Consider the following 17,796-nt stretch of genomic DNA (forward strand, 5'->3'; position numbering starts at 1 on the left):
AGATTGTCGCCTCAAATATTAAATATATTTACCTGAAGTAATTTAGAAAAGTAAATATGTATAATTTAGTACATCCGGTTGGCGCGACATTCTCCAGATAAAAATAAGAACAGTTTGAATTTATAAAAGATGGCGCCACTGGCCAAGTCGACTGCGAATTTCTTGACAAAAAAATGAGGTTATGTTGTTAGCATGACATTTCACATCTGATTAATTTACGTTAGATTAACGGATGTAATTTGTCATGACTTGTAATTACATGAAACAAACTTGTTTTTAATTTACGTTCCAAATCTTCTGTGAAAATGAACACATTCCCACCACTGAAAAATGACCGAATTCTTAGAGCTGCCAGGGGTGAATTACCCGATAAACTCCCCGTTTGGGTTATGAGACAAGCTGGGCGTTATTTGCCAGGTCTGCTTCTATTCCTAAGTTTGAATATTATGCACAATCACCTTTGTAGAATTTATGGAGTTTCGCAAGAACCACAGTTTTTTTGAAATATGTCAAAATGCAGAACTAGCCTGTGAAGTTACCTTAATGCCAATTAGGAGATATGATTTGGATGCAGCTATTATATTTAGTGACATTTTAGTCATTCCACAAGCATTAGGAATGACAGTGGAAATGAAAGCAGGGATTGTGAGTTATTAATGATAATCTGGATATTGTTTTAACACAGTTTTTAAGGGTCCAGTACTACCAGACCCTTTAACTACAGAAAATCTTAATGAATTGAAAATAGATGGGGCTGTTGAGAGATTAAAATATGTGGGGGAGGCTATTACATTAACCCGTCATAAATTGGAGGGTAAAGTACCCTTATTTGGATTTTCAGGAGCTCCAGTATATTAAATGATTAAGTAGTTGATATTTACTAATTTATATGTTTTAGTGGACCTTAATGGGATATATGATTGAAGGAGGGGGATCCAAAACATTGAGCAAAGCTAAGAAATGGCTGTATGCTCATCCAGATGCATCACATAAATTACTTGAGTTATTAACAAATATTATAATTGATTATTTAGTCATGCAAGTTGAAGCAGGTGCTCAAATTTTGCAAGTATTTGACAGTAATGCCGACCTATTAAATAAGGAACTTTATATTACATATGGTCTTCCATACTTAAGGAAAATTAAACAATTGGTGCATTTAAAACTTCAAGAAAAAAAACTGGAACCAGTACCAATGGTAATAAAGATATTAAAAAAAAAAATGTAAATAGAATAATTTTTGTAGGTATTGTTTGCAAAAGGAGCTCATTATTGCCTTCCAGAACAAGCAGATTTAGGATATGAAGTTCTTGGAATTGATTGGACATTGGAACCTGAAGTAGTGAGAAGATTATTAAAAGGTAAAAATGTTACAGTTCAGGGAAATCTGGATCCTTGTGCTCTCTATGCTCCCAAAGAAGAATTGGCTAGACTTGTTCAAAACATGATAAAACAGTTTGGAAGTCAAAGATACATTGTTAATTTAGGGCATGGAATTTATCCTGATATGCCTCCAGATTCAGTTCAAACATTGTTAGAAACTGTTCATAGTGTGAATATTTGATATGTTATTAAACATGGTTTAGTTGTTTGTATAATGATTTTTATTTATTCATCAATTAAATACATTACAATTGGTTGTTCAGGGAGCAAAGTCATGTTTGAATTTTTCCAATTTTGCATGTGTTATTATTACTTCAGCTAAAACGAACTGAGTGTCTTTGGTATCAGCCACCTCAGCGACTACAGTAGCATTTTTATACAACCACCTGAAACCTACGATTAAGCGTGAATAAAACAATAAAACACCCACCTAATAGCGTCGCTGCCAGCTGGAACTCTAATTTTAAGTTTACGCCTGTTGGTACCTGCCAAAATGGTTTGTTCTAAGTTCATTCTAAGAACATCGACACCTGAAACCACTCGTCAATATTACATATTTACTAAATCGTATCTACCCACCAATATCAGTTTTGGACGATATTTTTAAAATCCCAAAATCCAAGTCTTTTGCTACCAAATCACATTTATTTCCAACACTAATAACTTTATTTAAAATATCGTCACTCCCCGATTTTTTCGATAAATCTTGTAACGTACGGAGGACATGTTTTCTTTTAAATTCAAAGCAAGAACTTGAAATATCTTCAACATGTAAAATAACATCCTAAAAAAATGCATTATTACACAAAACGATTGTTACATAAATTTCGCTATAAAAAAAGATGTTTTGATTTCTCTTTTATTAGCATTGTATTAGATTTGAGATTTGACTTACAGCCAAAATTGCATCTTCGAGTGTCGCCACAAAACACTCGATCAAATCTGTAGGGATGTCAGAAATGAAACCAACGGTATCAACGTATAAAACTTTTAGTCCCGACGGCAACAATCCTTCGTGCATAGTGACATCCAAAGTTGCGAATAATTGATTTCTAGGCTTCAGTCTTTCTTCTCCTGTTAACGCCTTGATGAGAGATGTTTTCCCGGCGTTAGTATAACCAACAACAGCAACTATGGGATACTCTATTTTTTGTCTTTTACTCCTCAGTAAAGCTCTTTCGGCTCTCAAGTCTTTAATTGCATTCTTTAACTTTTGTTCACGATTTTGAAACATCATTTTAAGTTTTTCGCGTTCTACTTTACCAACATTCATTTCATTGAAAACGGTCCTTTGCAAATAATACAGTTCTGCCAAAGCAACTTGTAATTTCGCATGTTTGGTAGACGCGTGTTGTTTCAATATGTGCATCACTACTTTATATCGATCTAGAATGGGGACCCCGAACTCTTTTTCTAAATTTATAATCTGAGCCTTTTTTAAAGTTCCTAGATTGATAAAGACCGCATTCACATTACCATGTCGTCGAATGTTATGACGCAGCTTTTCTAAGGAACCTGATTTAAACAGAGTTTTCTTATCCACCGATTCTAAAGGGATAGATATTGTTTCTTCCACTCCCCAAGAAGAAAGTGTGTCAATTAAAGCTTTGGCCTCGCCCAGTTGTTCTTCTGGGGTAATCCCCTGCAATTTCTGAGGACCCCATTTGATATACGGCTGAATTATATAACAATTTTTTCCTTGTTTTACATTTAAATAGTTCTCGGAAAAGGTCAGATATTCACTACAATTGAATTAGAAAAATGTAACATATTATACCTATTATATACTGTATGTACTGATCTTGACTGCAACCCAGTTAACAAAATATCAAATTCTGTATTTGATATAAATTGTGGTTACTACCACCGATCCCATAGTCTGCTAACAATTTTGACGGTCAAAAATTCCCATTTTTAGATTTATTATCACATGTTACCGATACTGATTTTCAAATTGATTATGATGTCTCGGTTATAAATCAATGTAAAACGGTGAGTTTCTGATACATCCGCGAATTCAAAATAATTCTTTTATGAATTACATATATACAGGATTATTCACGTAAGATGACGGGCCTGAACAGGTAAAAATGCAACCCAAAAGACAATTCACAAAGCAGTCTCTATCCGTATTTATTACATTATCGGACATAATCATAATGCACATAAATATGGACAGCTTTTAACGTCAACCTAATGAATGTTAAGTTCTGACAGAAAAATACTTTCTCAACAAATTATGATTTAATAACAATAATAAGCAATTAAAATCACAAAAGTCATGAGTAAGTAGGATCATATCGGTTCTGTCATCGTTCGAAAACCTTTTCAAATACTAAATATGAACGAAAAATGCAATGACAGATATATCTTTCAAAGTAATAGAAATTCCTGATTTCATTTTTAAATACCAAAACACAATATGTATATGCTTTGTTAAATGTATTTTGAGTTGCATTTTTACCTGATTAGGCTCGTCATCTTAGTGAATAATCCTGTATTGTAATTAATTAATTATAATACATTTCGTACTATGGCGGACAATAAATTTAGGCCGGCATATTTCTGACATTTCAAAAAAGTCAATGCAAGCGACCATTTATTGTCATTATGACTGATGTGTCAGTTTGTCAAACTGAAGGTTTTCAAGCTGTTTGGCGTTTCCTTCGCCTTTTTCATAACTTACAGATCATGACGCATTAGCATAACTGATTTGTAGTAGCACTTCTCTCTGGTGCACGCTTCTTTTCCCAATTTAATTTTGATTATCGCTGTCACGATGACAAGAATGACAAAAATCGAAAATGGGGTTAGTTTGAACATAATGCCAGCTTCACATTTTGATGTCAACTCAATGACAGGCCGGCCTAAATTTATTGTCCGCCATAGTACAATTATCAGTAAAATATGTGATCAATAAGTGAAATTATGGAATAATCATAAATGTCTGCTTACCTGTCTTCGTTTAAAATGTTGTCATCATGGGTCTTGTTTTGTAAGTGATAAAGTAGACGAAAAGTTCTTTTATTTTGGAAAATGGGAGTAATTTTTCTTGTAATTAACGCGAACCGTTTGAAAAGATTCATTGTTTGAATTTGGCGCGTTTCGTGCAATTCTGAACCGAAACCGAATGCTGTCTACGGGAGCAAGTGATGAGCGATATATCGCTATCCGTGATTTAATCGCCGTTATTCAAAAATAGCGATTAGCATCAGTTGCCTAATATCGCAAATAACGGCGATTGACGAAAACAGCGATTTTTTCGAATATACGAAATCACGTTAACCAACATGCGACACAGCTATTCGCTTTCAGTGCAACAGAGTGAAATAGGGTGAAACAGCGAAATGCAACGTATTTTAGTGATTTTATTCCTAGCAAGATTGGTAGAACTGACTAATTTGTATAGTAGGTTGCCTCGTTGCCATTTAAACGTGCATTTAAAACAATGTAGTTTGAATTTTTTCCCGTCGCAAAAGTTACTCGTGACGTCATTCATATATATAATGCACTAAACAGGTTCGGTTGATTGTAAAACGGCTTTTAGTCAGAAATTTGAAATTTTGACATATTCTATTTTTTTTTTTAGTACCTGAAACGTCAAAGCAAGTTACTGTCAAAATAAGTACCTATGTCATATAAATCAATTATCTAACTACATACATATTTATAGCAATTACATACTTATCTCGTCGACTCATCTAAATACATAATGTGTCCCCGGATAGGTGAAACGACTCTTGTAAAAGATAAAAAAATTTCGCTTTGAATTTTCATTTTTTTTTGGTTTAGCCTTGCTTGGTTAAAGACTAATTTTTAACATAATTTTAGTTTTGAAAAGTCAAGTATGCCTTGGAAATTTTCAAAAACCTATTTTTCTGTGAAGTGCCTTTTATGTGGTACGACAAAAAGCTATTAAGAAAAGTTGTTTAGAATCAACATCGAGGCCCCTAGACAAAATTTCAAAATCATTGGCGAATTATGATTTTTCAATTTTTTCCATTTAATTAAAGGTTTTAATTTACATATTTTTATTTATTATAACTTACTAGTGTTAAGCCAGTAAGTTGTAGTAATAATCTAAGTGTGATTTTTTTTACTCATAATAAGAGAATGTTAAAAATAAAATTCTTTGATTTGTGAAATAAACATTAAAAAAATGAAAAATCATAGTTCGCCGATGATTTTGAAATTTGGTATAGAGGTCTAGATGTTGATTCTAAACAACTTTTCTTAATAACTTTTTGTCCTATTTGTCAAATAAAAGGCACTTTACTCTACAGGGAAAAATTTTTTTTTTTTGAAAATTTCCAAGGCATACTTGATTTTTCAAAACTAAAATGATGTTAGAAATTAGGCTTTAACCAAGCAAGGCTGAACCCCTGAAAATGAAAATTTAAATCGAGAATTTTTTATCTGTTACAAGAGTCGTTTCACCTATCCAGGGATACACTGTAATATAAAATATGTATATGTAGTCTATTTTTTAATCAAAGAACCACGACCTGTTGATTAGGTTTGTAAATACCACTGATGTTCATTCCAACGTGAACAGATATTAGCATTTTCCCCCCCATAAATTAACGAGTCGTTTGTGTAAATCTTCTAAGCACAGGTTCTAACAATATAATTTTGTTTTCGTAAAAATGCTTAGAAACGATCGTTACAGATGCTTTGAACAGTCATCACAATATTTATAACAATTAGTTTACACTTTGTTGTGTAGTCGGGTATCCCTGTCGATCAGATAGCATAATCTCCAGTGGCGGGTAGCGAAATTTGTGGAAAATTTTAAACAATTTTAATTCATTAACGAGAACGTTTACAAAAAAATATATTTAGAAAAGTTGTTGTTCTTGAGTTTTATTACCAGTTAAAATTAATGTACTTATTTCTGTTACAGGCTGTATATACAGTTTGTCCATTGTAGCTTGAGCTGTGAAGGATGCGCAAAGTTGAATAAAGAGGTCGGATGATTGAGAGATTGGAAGCAGCAAATAAATGCGACAGAATTAGTAGAGAGGCTGTTAAGACTCCGGCTTTCACAGCTCAAGCTACAATGGGGAAGATGTATAATAAAATATAACATAAAAAGCAAGATTGGCAATAATAGTCAAAAAATTACTAAATATCTTTGCCGCGTTGCCAAACTGACAATCAACAGGTGGTGTTTCAATTGGCAAATGGCAAAGGCTTTATATTATTATATTTTACTCTTAAATTAAATTAATTAAAACATTATACATATTAACAAAATCTAAAAATGGAAAAATATTTTAAAACAAGTGACATTAAAATCTACTCTCAACTCGAAATTGCTGACTAACACATAAAATAAAATTTGAAAAAATTTGTGATACCTAATTAGATAGTCGTAGTTTCAGCATTACCAGGAAACAAATTATTTTCCCGCCAGTTATTTGTTTGTAGACGGTAGCCACCGGCAAACCGTTATTCAATATGGCAACGTCGCACGCGACGGAAAATTAAAGCACGAAACAATCCGATCGCTGTGTTTACATCTGAGATCTCGTATGTGCAAGTGTTCTGAAGGGGCCCTAGTAGTAGTATCTAACAACGCATTTCTATTTATTAATAACAAATACAGTAATGTAGGTAGTTCTTGTAAATGTCGAAAAACACTCCCTTGTAACATTCCCAACTAGACGCGCATGCGCGTGTAAACAATTCGAACCAAGCGGGAAACTACGAAATTTGAATGTGGCGAGTTCGTGCGCTTGCATTGCGACAGTAATTTGTTCTGATTGGCAAAAAGATTTGAGCGATGTATGGGACGGATCCTCCGGATGTGAATTATCTCCTCCCACGCGTTAGGAAGTTCTTCGTGCTCGGAACCGATAAAAATATGATTGTGGTACATTTTGTAGCGGCGATAGTAATGTGAAAAAGAAATAGTCCGGGTCTCGCAGGCAGTGTGTAATATATAATAAAATTAGTAATTCCGAATAGATAAGAGTGTCGAAGATCAATTGTCGAAGTCAGTGTCCTCAAAAATTGGTCTACTAGTCGAAATTATTCCGATAAGGGTTCGGGCTGAAGCAGCGTCTTTGACGCGTCGCCATCCCATTCAACTGCTCACAAGTGTACAACACATGTTTTCTTTAACTCATATTACCACTGAGCCGAGTAAGCTGAGTCTCAGCCGCACACTTTGCATCGGTTTTAATTTGTAGTAAGTAAGAATATCTCGGTGTGTAGGGAGGTAGTGCGAGGGACGTGGAGGAGGACGCCCCAGGCTAAGAGAAGACAGACGGCCGACTTCCCGACTGGTAAGTCCTCGTCTTTAAAAAGTGTGTTCCTCTGACTTCAATATCGTAAATCTGGCCGCCTGAAAGAACACAGGAGGCATAGTGCAGCGGCCGTCGCCCTCGGAGGCCGATAAGCCGAGTTTCCAGTGTTCTGTAAATTTGCATTTTTAATTACCACGGCATTCAGTGAGATGTGATTCGACCATTGCACGTATTTTCGTCTATGTGCACGTGTTTTTAGGTAAACATCGAGGTAAACAACCTTCCGCAAGCTGGACCGTGCTGTTCTTTTCGAGACTGAATTATAATTGCCCTAATAGGTCTGCATCATAAACAGAACCGACCAGCATTAGGCGTGACAGTGATCTCATTCATCACGTTTATTGCTGATGGATGAACTCATATTCATCTATTTTGAACATTTTTAGATGCCGCAGACTTTTAAATCGTAATGTTTTAATCCCCGCCCCCCACTTGCTCTTTTAATCATTTTAACTTACGACGTGAATTTCGATTGCGACAATCGGAACAACCTCTTAATTGTTTCCATTTCACCACAAATACGATTAATTAGTCTCAAGACAATAAACTTATTGTTCTTTTTATATTTGTATCTCCTGTTTTGCCCGTCTTTCTCTTTCACGATAAGTCGACAAATGTTTAAAAGGATAGGACACCCAAACAACATTTTTTACTACTCCTCACTCGACATATAAGAAAACTCAATAACTATTTTGTTTTGTTAAAAATCTTGCAAATTAAATAAGCTAGGTGTTAAGACACGATAATTGATTTTATTTCTGGTAATAATTTGATGTCATTTTGTACAGGACTCGTCTGTGACCATGTTACGCCCACGTGCTGTAATGTGGACTCTTCTGGGTCTAATTGTTATCCAAATTGTACAAAAAAGTACGTGTTTCTACCAGTAATACACTTTTTTAACCAGAATTTTACAGATCTTCACGTATTTGGACAGTACGGACGGATAAGAGGAAATCCTTCAGGAGGTAGTATTTTTTACAATACCCTATTTAATATGTAAATAGTAAACAAATCCATTCTTCACACCATTTTTAGTTAAGAAAAACGCTGTATTTTCTCGTAATCTATTTTTGATTGGATTTATACTGTTTTTATTTAAAATAGAACTCCGATGTTGCCAAATTATTATCTCCCATTGATTATAAAATTTTATTCTAGTCAAATAGCTATTTACTCTGTTCTCAGATTATCTAATTTTCCACTGCCGTGTTTGCGTTATTTAGATAATTTTATATTTATGATATACATAATATGTACTTCGTCCAATTCCGTAATACTAAAATCTAAAAGTTATTATTATTATTACATATAATAAGCAATAAAATAAGCAGTTACAAAAAAGTACTATTCAAAAATAATAGTGAAAGCTGATATAGTTCTTGTCTGTAGCGCTCTTTTTCAACCGATTACAAGCACAGAAAATCCTAGAAAATTTACTTATCACTGGTTCTATGAAAGAAAGTGATGAAATGACGAAAAGTGATATTGAGCCACATTATATATTTTATTTCTACGATATAAATAGTTAATGTTGTACAGAAAATATACCATTTTAAATATTTGTGTGGCTTGAACAGATTTATTGATTAATTTTATCATAACAAATTTTATTTTATTTTATCATTTCCGTCGGATATATGTATAGTATTTTTCTTTATATTCTGGCAGCATTTTTGTTAACGTATAAAAAAAACACAAAAATTGTACAGGGTGTCTAAAAATTCGCGAATTCCGAATTCAGAGCGTTGTAGGGAATCACTTCATAGTCCAAATATGAAAATTAAAAAAAAATCGGGACTCCCCCCACAAAGATACATTGGTCTGATGATGCACTCTTTGAAGTGCGTTTTCTTCAAATACAGGCTGAAAAGTTCAGTGTTTATTGTTATTTATGGTGTAGATGATTGTGGAAAATAATAACGTAAAACAATTTTTGAAGAATAGCTTTACTTTGGAGTAAAAAATCTTAAATTTTTGTGATTTTTCTTAAAAATGGAACGGCAACGTAGGTAAAATAGTATTTTGTTAGAGTGCATTTCAACGAGAGGTACACAGGCGTGGCTACCGAGATGCGCCAGATGTAGGGGAAGGGCGACCCAAAATCTAGTGCATTGGCGTAGTCCAGTTTTATTTTTGTTTTTACTTTCACAACACGGGAAATATCAGATTTTCAGAACCGGGATTAGAAATCAAGTTGTATGACATAAAAGATAAGACGGTGAAGAACAATAACCTGGCTGTGATTTGCGACAAAATGGCGAAAAATCAGCTGTTGAAATGAAATTAGAAAATTCCCTGGAAAGTACAAACTAACGCCGCTACTGTCTAGGTAAGCCACGCCACCGTAGACCGAAACAGATTTCTGCGCAAGTTTATAGACGTGTACCTCTCGTTGAAATGCACTCTACAGTAGATGTGAAGGCTGCTATGTATTGAACAAAATTAAAGTGCTTATATCTTCTTCAGGAAGAGCGAATTTTTTTTCTAAGTATTTTTCGAGCTCCACTGGATCCTTCCCTACCACGCTCTGAATTCGGAATTCGCGAATTTTGAGACACTCTGTATTACATATTTCTATTTCTATTGACTTTGATTAACATTAGAGTATTAATAGAATAATAGCAAGTCATAAACCTCCCCCTGAAGTATGCAACTGAAAATAAATCGAATGAACCTACTATAAAAACTGAAAAAAAATTCCACATGCAGAAATATCTTGAAGTGAATTTTATATAATTAACACGAGCATAAAATTCACTGAATTTCATTTTTATTTGATGGAGGAAAACATATTGTAGATAACTATGTGTACAGTTTGTCTTCTAATAAGTCACACTCTAATTTTAACCAGTATAAAAAATATCGGAAACATTCACAAGACCGTATTTTGTTATTGTTACGAGTACAATAATTTTAACATGTGTGAGTTATTTCGAGATAAACTGTAATTGGTTGAACTTCCACTGTGCCGGTTTGCTGAGTTGCTTTTCCTAAAAATGTAGCCTTCTGTTTAATTAGCGTCAATAAAAAGGGGTAACCAACCGCCACCTTCTGATATTGATAGAGAATACCCAGAGGGGGACTTTCTTCATCCCTTGACAGACGTCTTCAGTTTTCGCCGAGCATACGGTGTCGGTCATAGTCATGGTGGGTGAAACACGATATCAGAAAATTTGAAGGTGTGGGCTTTTACTTGCATCAAATTAATGACAGCTCGAGCTCATAACAGTGTGGCAACTTGGGTGTCGGTTTATCAATAACCAAACTAACTACGGTCTTTTGGTTTTGCTGTCTTCATAATTGTCGCTTGATTTCGCCATTGTAGGTTATGTGCCGGTGAAACTGCACCCGTGTGAGCAAAGCTCGTGCTATCCAGCCACCGGAAACCTACTGATAGGTAGAGAACAACAACTCTACGCCTCATCCACTTGCGGTCTTCACGGCCAACAGCGCTATTGCATCGTGTCGCATCTCGAAGAGCGAAAGAAGTGTTTTCGGTGCGATTCCAGACCCACGAATAAACCCAACCCTTTGTTTAATCACAACATCAGCAATATCGTGTATCGTATGTACCCGGGGTGAGTCAAATGTGGACACTTGACAACATCTACTCTACTGGCAATTTGCAGAACTCGACAAAAGTCGTGGTGGCAGTCAGAAAACGGCAAAGAAAATGTTTACATCCAGCTGGACTTGGAAGCTGAATTCCATTTTACCCATCTCATTATCACATTTAAGACTTTCAGACCAGCGGCCATGTTGATCGAGCGGTCGTACGATTTCATGCGAACCTGGCAGGTCATCTATACAATCGACACCAAACGCCCCAATCTATGATCCTTGTTTCAGGTTTATCGATATTTTGCCTACAACTGTGCCGAAAGCTTCCCCGGAATCAGAGAAGGATATCCGGAAAATTTGACCGATGTAGTGTGTGAATCGCGTTATTCGGCCCTCGATCCGTCCACAGACGGGGAAATCATTTACAGAGTCTTACCCCCAACTCTCCACATCGACAACCCTTACTCGGAGCAGGTCCAGAATCTGCTGAAAATGACGAATTTGCGCATCAACTTCACCAAGTTGCACACTTTGGGCGATGATCTTCTGGACAGACGGGAAGACATTCAAGAAAAATATTACTACGCCATAACCGACATGGTCGTTCGGGGGTCGTGTTCGTGCTACGGACACGCCAACAGATGCCTTCCCCTGCCCGGAATCGAACCCAAATCGGACATGGTTCACGGGCGGTGCGAGTGCACACACAACACCAAAGGCCGAAACTGTGAGAAATGTGAAGATTTCTTCAACGATTTACCGTGGAGACCTGCCATCGGAAAACAAACGAACGCTTGTAAAAGTGCGTTGGTGAAACGCGCCCCACCAACAATATAAACTGACGCTTTTTCAGAATGCAATTGTAACAACCACGCCAACAGTTGTCACTTTGACGCGGCTCTGTACGAGGCCACCGGACGCATCAGCGGAGGAGTGTGCGACGGCTGTCAGCACAACACCATGGGCCCCAACTGCGAACAGTGCAAACCCTTCTTTTACAGAGACCCACTCAGGGACATTCAAGACCCGGAAGTGTGCAGACGTACGTCAACGCCACTCTCGTCGATCCATTCTAACTTCAGCTTTCAGCATGCGACTGCGACCCCCACGGATCGTTGGACGGCGGCATCTGTGATTCCATCACGAGCTCCGAAAACAGCCTCGTGGCGGGAAGCTGCCATTGCAAGACCAACGTCGAGGGTCGCAGGTGCGACATCTGCAAGAACGGCTTCTGGAACTTCACCGAGAACAACCCCGCCGGCTGTCAAAGCTGCACTTGTAACATTTTCGGAACAATCGACAATCAGGGTTGCAATGTGTATAATGGAGAGTGCACGTGCAAGCGATACGTCACCGGACGTGACTGTAACCAGTGCCTGCCTGAATACTGGGGGCTGTCGGAAAAGCGAGACGGTTGTCAGCCGTGCGATTGCGACCCAGGTGGTTCCTTCGATAATAATTGTGACGTCATCAGTGGCCAGTGTCCTTGTAGAGATCACATGATTGGAAGAACTTGCAGTACACCGAAACAACAACATTACACTGCCAGTTTAGACTTTTTGTTGTATGAAGCCGAGTCTGCGAAATCGTCACCTGTACGTTTGTCCTAAATCACATGTGACAATACTATTTTTTTCATTTCTAGAACTGTCAAGTTGTGATCAGGGAACCCCCAAGAGATGGTTCTGAAATCTCTTGGACTGGAATCGGATTCATGAAGGCGTTTGAACGTTCATATATTGAGTTCACTATTGACAATATTAAAACTGGCATGGACTACGATGTTGCAATTAGATATGAACCAACTTTGCCTAGTAATTGGGAAGAAGTTGAAGTTACTTTGGAACGACCTGGGCCAGTTGATCCTAACGGTGCTTGTCACGGAGCAAGAGATGACGTCAGAAGAGTTGCTCTTCCTGCAAACAGTAGGAGTGTCATTGTGTATCCTCCTGTTTGCTTGGAGGGTGGAAGAACTTACAAAATTAGACTCACCTTTAGGCGGTCCAATTTCGAGCGAGATACACCTTCTGCGTCAGTTCTAATCGATTCGGTAATTTCTACCATCAAAGATCAAAATGGCGTGTACATGTGTACAAAATGGCGATCGTGCAGGTCGTTTTGATCTCACTTAAGTTATTTTTTGATCTGTGTATAACATTGTTCTAACAATAGGTCGTCTTAATTCCGAGAATCGAAAAAATCCCATGGTTCCACGGATCTGTTCCGGCGGAAGCAAGACGTAAAGAATTTGAACAAAACCACTGCAACTCCTACTCGGCTTATTTGGTCCAAACGGGCCAAATTCCAGAAGTGTGCAAGAAGTACTACAGCAGCATTGGAGCGTACATCTTCAACGGCGCCTTCTGTACTTCTTTGTTTTCTTTTTGAAGTCGTTAAGTATTCATGGTTATTTTTTCAGCGTGTCAATGCGACCCTACTGGTTCCTTGTCGAAGCTCTGCCACGAGTACGGCGGTCACTGCATGTGCAAACTGAACGTAGTAGGGCGACGCTGCGATCAGTGCGCCCCAGGAACCTACGGCTTCGGTCCTGAAGGATGCAAATCCTGTGATTGTAACAGTATCGGTGCTCTCGACAACTTCTGTAACGCAACCACGGGACAATGTAAGTGCAGAGCGAACACGTACGGTCGAGAATGCGATCAGTGCAGGACCGGCTTCTGGAACTTCCCTAACTGTCAAAGATGCGACTGTAACGGCCACGCCGACATCTGTGATTCCAAGTCTGGCGCTTGTATCAACTGCAAGGACAACACGCAAGGTCATAACTGCGACCAGTGTGTCGAGGGCTTCTATGGTGATCCAAGGCTGAATGTGGACATTCCTTGTCGGCCGTGTCCTTGTCCGGGAGTGCCAGGATCGAATCATTCGTATGCCGAGAGATGCAGTTTAGAAAGTCACACCAAAGACGTCATTTGTGAATGTAAAGAAGGGTATTCGGGCTCACGATGCGATGTTTGTTCGGATAACTATTTTGGAAATCCAGAGCAACCTGGAGGTTCTTGCCAGCCATGCGACTGTAATGATAAAATTGACATATTTAAACCTGGAAATTGTGATCCTCACACTGGAAAATGTAAGCAGTGTCTTTATGACACCACAGGAGATCATTGTGAAATGTGCCGACCGGGATTCTTCAGATACGACGAAGACAAAATGTGTGAAGGTAACTTAACAACAAAAGAAATCCTATTGTGGTGACATTTTAATTTTCAGAATGCGTTTGTCATCCTCTCGGAACAAATCATTCGGCAGGACCATGCAATCCAACGTCAGGACAATGTATTTGTCTCCCTAACGTGACTGGTTTAAAATGCGACGAATGCATTCCCAATCACTGGAAAATTGCCAGCGGTGAAGGTTGTGAGTCCTGCAACTGTGACCCTCAAGGTGCCTTACGCCAGCAATGTAATTTGGTAATAACACCTAACAATTCGAAAACGTCAGAACTGCTGTCACATAATATTTTAGTTTGATGGCCAATGCGATTGTAAGCCAGGATTTGGGGGTCGACAATGTAACGAATGCATGGCCCGGTTCTTCGGGGACCCGAAAATTGAATGTCGAGGTATTGTTAAATTTCTGGTCCAGATTGCCTAATTTAATTGTGAATTACAGAGTGTAAGTGTGACGCTAGAGGTTCAAGATCTTTGCAGTGTGACATGAAGACTGGAGCTTGCAAATGCTTGCCAGGAATAGGTGGTTACAACTGTGACAACTGCGCCAGAGGCTATTTGGGGCAAGCGCCAGATTGCATTCGGTGTGGGGAATGTTTCGATAATTGGGATCGAATTTTGCAGGAAACACGCAGTACGATACGAACTACTTGAAGTAACATTGTTTTCTTTCAACTCATTTTGTAGATCAAACTTTGGATATAATAAATAGGGCAGGTGATATTAAAAAAGTTGGCGCCACTGGGGCGTACACGAAAGAATTCGACGATATGCAGTACCAACTTGACGAAATTAAACAATTGTTGAGTAATAGTGAGGAAATTAATACGGACGCTATTATCGAAGAACTGCAAGATTTACGTTCGAAAATAAACAGAACCGAGAATGAAGGTGTCAAGAATCTGGATCAGTCCATAGCAAACACCAAAGAAAATATGTTGTTGACTGATCTTAAACTGAAAAGTTTAAAACAAAGAATTCAGGATTTGAAAAACAAAACTGTTGAGTTAGAGAAAAATGGAACACAGTTGCAGGAAGCTAACGTTCAAGGAGCGTTGACTCTTATTCGGGACGCTAAGACCAAAGCGGATCTCGCAGCTCACAAAGCGGAACGAACTGAAGTATGTATCAACAAAAAGTCTTAAGAATCTATTTGATTTACACGTTCAGAGTTTTAATCTTAAATACACTGACGTACTTAATTTTTTTTTGTTATGTTATTCAGCTTATTTTATAACTTGTCTTAAATATTGTTATGTGTAATAGAAGTATTTTGTCTCGATTATTTTTGTTTATGTAATTTCTTTGGAACTTCGCAGGAAACAATAAACTACGCTGAGCGCCAAATTAAAGCTACGGAAAACACCATAAACGAAACTGCGAACAACTTCAAGCAGCAACTTCAGAACAACGACAAAAAGCTGAACGACTTGAACCAAAAACTTGATACTTTAAAACAGTCGTTGCCAGATCTAAACGAATTAATTTGCGATGGTAGAGGTGATCCTTGCGACTCTATTTGTGGCGGCGCTGGCTGTGGAACATGTGGCGTTTCCATTTCTTGCGAAAACGGTGCCAAACAACAGGCCGAGACTGCACTAAGCCTCGCGAATAGTACAGAGGCAGCGTTAAGAAACAAAGAGGCCTTGGCCAACGATTTTATCAGAAACGTAAATCATCCGATTTAGTAAAATTTTTGAAATAAAGGAAACTTTTTAGGTGTCACAAATCAACACAAACGAAACGAGAACTATAGCAGAGGATACGTTCAACAGGGCTCGAGACAATTTGATCAAGTTCAATGATACGTTAAATGACGCTCTCAGTCTAGAAATGGAGATTCGTGAGTTTGTGGCGCAAAACAAAACAAAACCTGAAGACATCGAAAAGCTGTCAAACCAAATTTTGGCTATGAAGATAGATCTGGATCCAGATGAAATCACGAATATGGGGAATAAAATTAAAGAAGCTGTTCATCGTTTAACAAATATTGATGCTATCATTGAAGAAACTAAAGACGACTTGAGAAGAGTTAACTATCTTAAAGAGAGAGCGGAAAGTGCCAAGTATTTGTTTATTTGTTGTATTGCATAACTGTTTTTATAACTAAAAATTTGTAGGGCAAATGCTACCTCGATTTTAGGCGATGCGGCGGAAGTCAATGAAGCTTTGGAAACAGCGTCCGTAGCCCAGGAAAATGCACAAAGTGCAATTGACAAAGCTCTAGATGATATAAAAATCGTTAACAATCGTTTGGAGCAGGTTTGTGTCCACATAAAGACAAATTGTTTAATGTGACTTTCATTCATTTTTAGATCGGAATCGAGACAGAGTCGGCACAAAGTAGAACCGGTGCGACAGCTAATGACATAAAACGACTGGAAGAACAACTCAATCAGCTCCAAAGAAATATAACTGATAATGGACTTTACGCGGATCGTGTGGTTAACGAGTCAACAAATATTTTGCAGAAGGCAATGGATACTTACGATAATTTTAACGCCCTTCAGACGAAATATGCCAAAGCTAAAAGTAATTTAACTGTAAATTTAACTAAAGTCCAATCGTCGAAGGATAGAGCGAATGAGCTCTTCAACAGAGCATTGGCATTGATCGCAAAAATAAATAACAACAAAGAGGAAATAAATAAACTGGAAAGCAACACCCAGAAGGACACTTTGGAAGTCTTGGAGAGCAAACTGCAGGACTTGGTCAGGCGAATGGATGGCTACAATCAGAAGATACAAGCGAGAGTCCAGTACTACAAACACTGTAATTAATATCGTGTAAATATGTAGCTTTCACTGCCGTTTTAATCATAACTTAGGAGTAGACTTAATGTTTTATTATAACCAATAGTGCCAACGAGCTTGTACATATACTTTTAACGTTTTATATTTGAAAGTTTTTACGTATAATCTGCCCTACTAATTTTAATAAAATTTTACATTATTTACGAAGAGTTTTTCTTAATATACATGATATAATAAACTATGCAAAAATGAATAGGGAATTTCACAATTTTTTTTGGAAAGCGAAATAATTGCCCCAATCCTCTCACGTATTCTTAAACACTAAATAAATTTTAAATGTTACAGGTACTTGAAACATTACATTTAATGTGTACATTTATATATTTCAAAGACTTTCGTTACAAATTTTAAACTGTAGTTATAAAAAAAATCAAAAAAGGAAAAATTCCCTATTCGTTTTTGCCTTGTTTATAAATTATAACATACTGACAAGAATTTTACTGCAAAGATGAAACCTATTTATTATTTAGAAATTGCAAAATGAATTAGTAAGATACCGAAGCCGGACCGTAGCAGATATTAAAATGAATT

At 37.3% G+C, this 17,796-nt stretch overlaps 3 protein-coding genes across 6 annotated transcripts; 2 read left to right on the forward strand and 1 right to left on the reverse strand.

The window, feature by feature from the left end:
• Positions 1 to 282: 282 nt before the first annotated feature.
• Positions 283 to 1,598, forward strand: Urod (uroporphyrinogen decarboxylase). The gene is made up of 5 exons (XM_069060534.1): positions 283 to 417; positions 467 to 645; positions 694 to 849; positions 899 to 1,198; positions 1,247 to 1,598. The coding sequence occupies exons 1-5, from the start codon at positions 306 to 308 to the stop codon at positions 1,562 to 1,564; spliced, it is 1,065 nt and encodes a 354-aa protein (XP_068916635.1). The 5' UTR covers positions 283 to 305; the 3' UTR covers positions 1,565 to 1,598.
• On the reverse strand, positions 1,582 to 4,744 carry LOC138139933 (putative GTP-binding protein 6). Its single transcript, XM_069060533.1, has 5 exons — positions 4,339 to 4,744; positions 2,279 to 3,125; positions 1,963 to 2,167; positions 1,814 to 1,913; positions 1,582 to 1,769 (listed from the first exon to the last, which is right to left on the reverse strand). Exons 1-5 carry the CDS (start codon positions 4,467 to 4,469, stop codon positions 1,643 to 1,645), a joined length of 1,410 nt encoding a protein of 469 aa, XP_068916634.1. The 5' UTR covers positions 4,470 to 4,744; the 3' UTR covers positions 1,582 to 1,642.
• Positions 4,745 to 6,854: 2,110 nt separating this feature from the next.
• Positions 6,855 to 17,406, forward strand: LanB1 (laminin subunit beta-1). 4 transcript variants are annotated; one of them, XM_069061542.1, is made up of 20 exons: positions 6,855 to 7,673; positions 8,483 to 8,564; positions 8,612 to 8,662; positions 10,716 to 10,844; positions 11,023 to 11,275; positions 11,327 to 11,495; positions 11,547 to 12,060; positions 12,112 to 12,300; positions 12,348 to 12,853; positions 12,904 to 13,308; positions 13,431 to 13,623; positions 13,678 to 14,442; positions 14,493 to 14,692; positions 14,748 to 14,844; positions 14,895 to 15,086; positions 15,140 to 15,573; positions 15,772 to 16,122; positions 16,172 to 16,518; positions 16,573 to 16,714; positions 16,768 to 17,406. In XM_069061542.1, exons 2-20 carry the CDS (start codon positions 8,498 to 8,500, stop codon positions 17,230 to 17,232), a joined length of 5,469 nt encoding a protein of 1,822 aa, XP_068917643.1. In that variant the 5' UTR covers positions 6,855 to 7,673; positions 8,483 to 8,497; the 3' UTR covers positions 17,233 to 17,406. The 4 variants fall into 4 exon arrangements, with proteins under 4 accessions (XP_068917643.1, XP_068917646.1, XP_068917644.1 ...); XM_069061543.1 differs by lacking the exon at positions 6,855 to 7,673 and adding an exon at positions 7,755 to 7,893; XM_069061544.1 differs by lacking the exon at positions 6,855 to 7,673 and adding an exon at positions 7,888 to 7,905.
• Positions 17,407 to 17,796: the final 390 nt, after the last annotated feature.

Source organism: Tenebrio molitor, chromosome X, assembly GCF_963966145.1.
Source record: "Tenebrio molitor chromosome X, icTenMoli1.1, whole genome shotgun sequence".
Taxonomy (NCBI): Eukaryota; Metazoa; Arthropoda; class Insecta; order Coleoptera; family Tenebrionidae; genus Tenebrio; species Tenebrio molitor.

Bases quoted from the DNA above. Each gene is read 5' to 3' on its own strand.
- LanB1 (XM_069061542.1), top strand. From the start codon at position 8,498: ATGTTACGCCCACGTGCTGTAATGTGGACTCTTCTGGGTCTAATTGTT. The intron at 14,443-14,492 runs GTAACTTAACAA...TTTAATTTTCAG, and splicing joins CGAAGACAAAATGTGTGAAG to AATGCGTTTGTCATCCTCTC. The intron at 16,123-16,171 runs GTAAATCATCCG...GAAACTTTTTAG, and splicing joins CCAACGATTTTATCAGAAAC to GTGTCACAAATCAACACAAA.
- LOC138139933 (XM_069060533.1), bottom strand. From the start codon at position 4,469: ATGAATCTTTTCAAACGGTTCGCGTTAATTACAAGAAAAATTACTCCC. The intron at 3,126-4,338 runs GTAAGCAGACAT...ATTCAATTGTAG, and splicing joins AACATTTTAAACGAAGACAG to TGAATATCTGACCTTTTCCG. The intron at 2,168-2,278 runs GTAAGTCAAATC...GCATTTTTTTAG, and splicing joins TCGAAGATGCAATTTTGGCT to GATGTTATTTTACATGTTGA.
- Urod (XM_069060534.1), top strand. From the start codon at position 306: ATGAACACATTCCCACCACTGAAAAATGACCGAATTCTTAGAGCTGCC. The intron at 850-898 runs GTATATTAAATG...TATATGTTTTAG, and splicing joins TTGGATTTTCAGGAGCTCCA to TGGACCTTAATGGGATATAT. The intron at 1,199-1,246 runs GTAATAAAGATA...TAATTTTTGTAG, and splicing joins AACTGGAACCAGTACCAATG to GTATTGTTTGCAAAAGGAGC.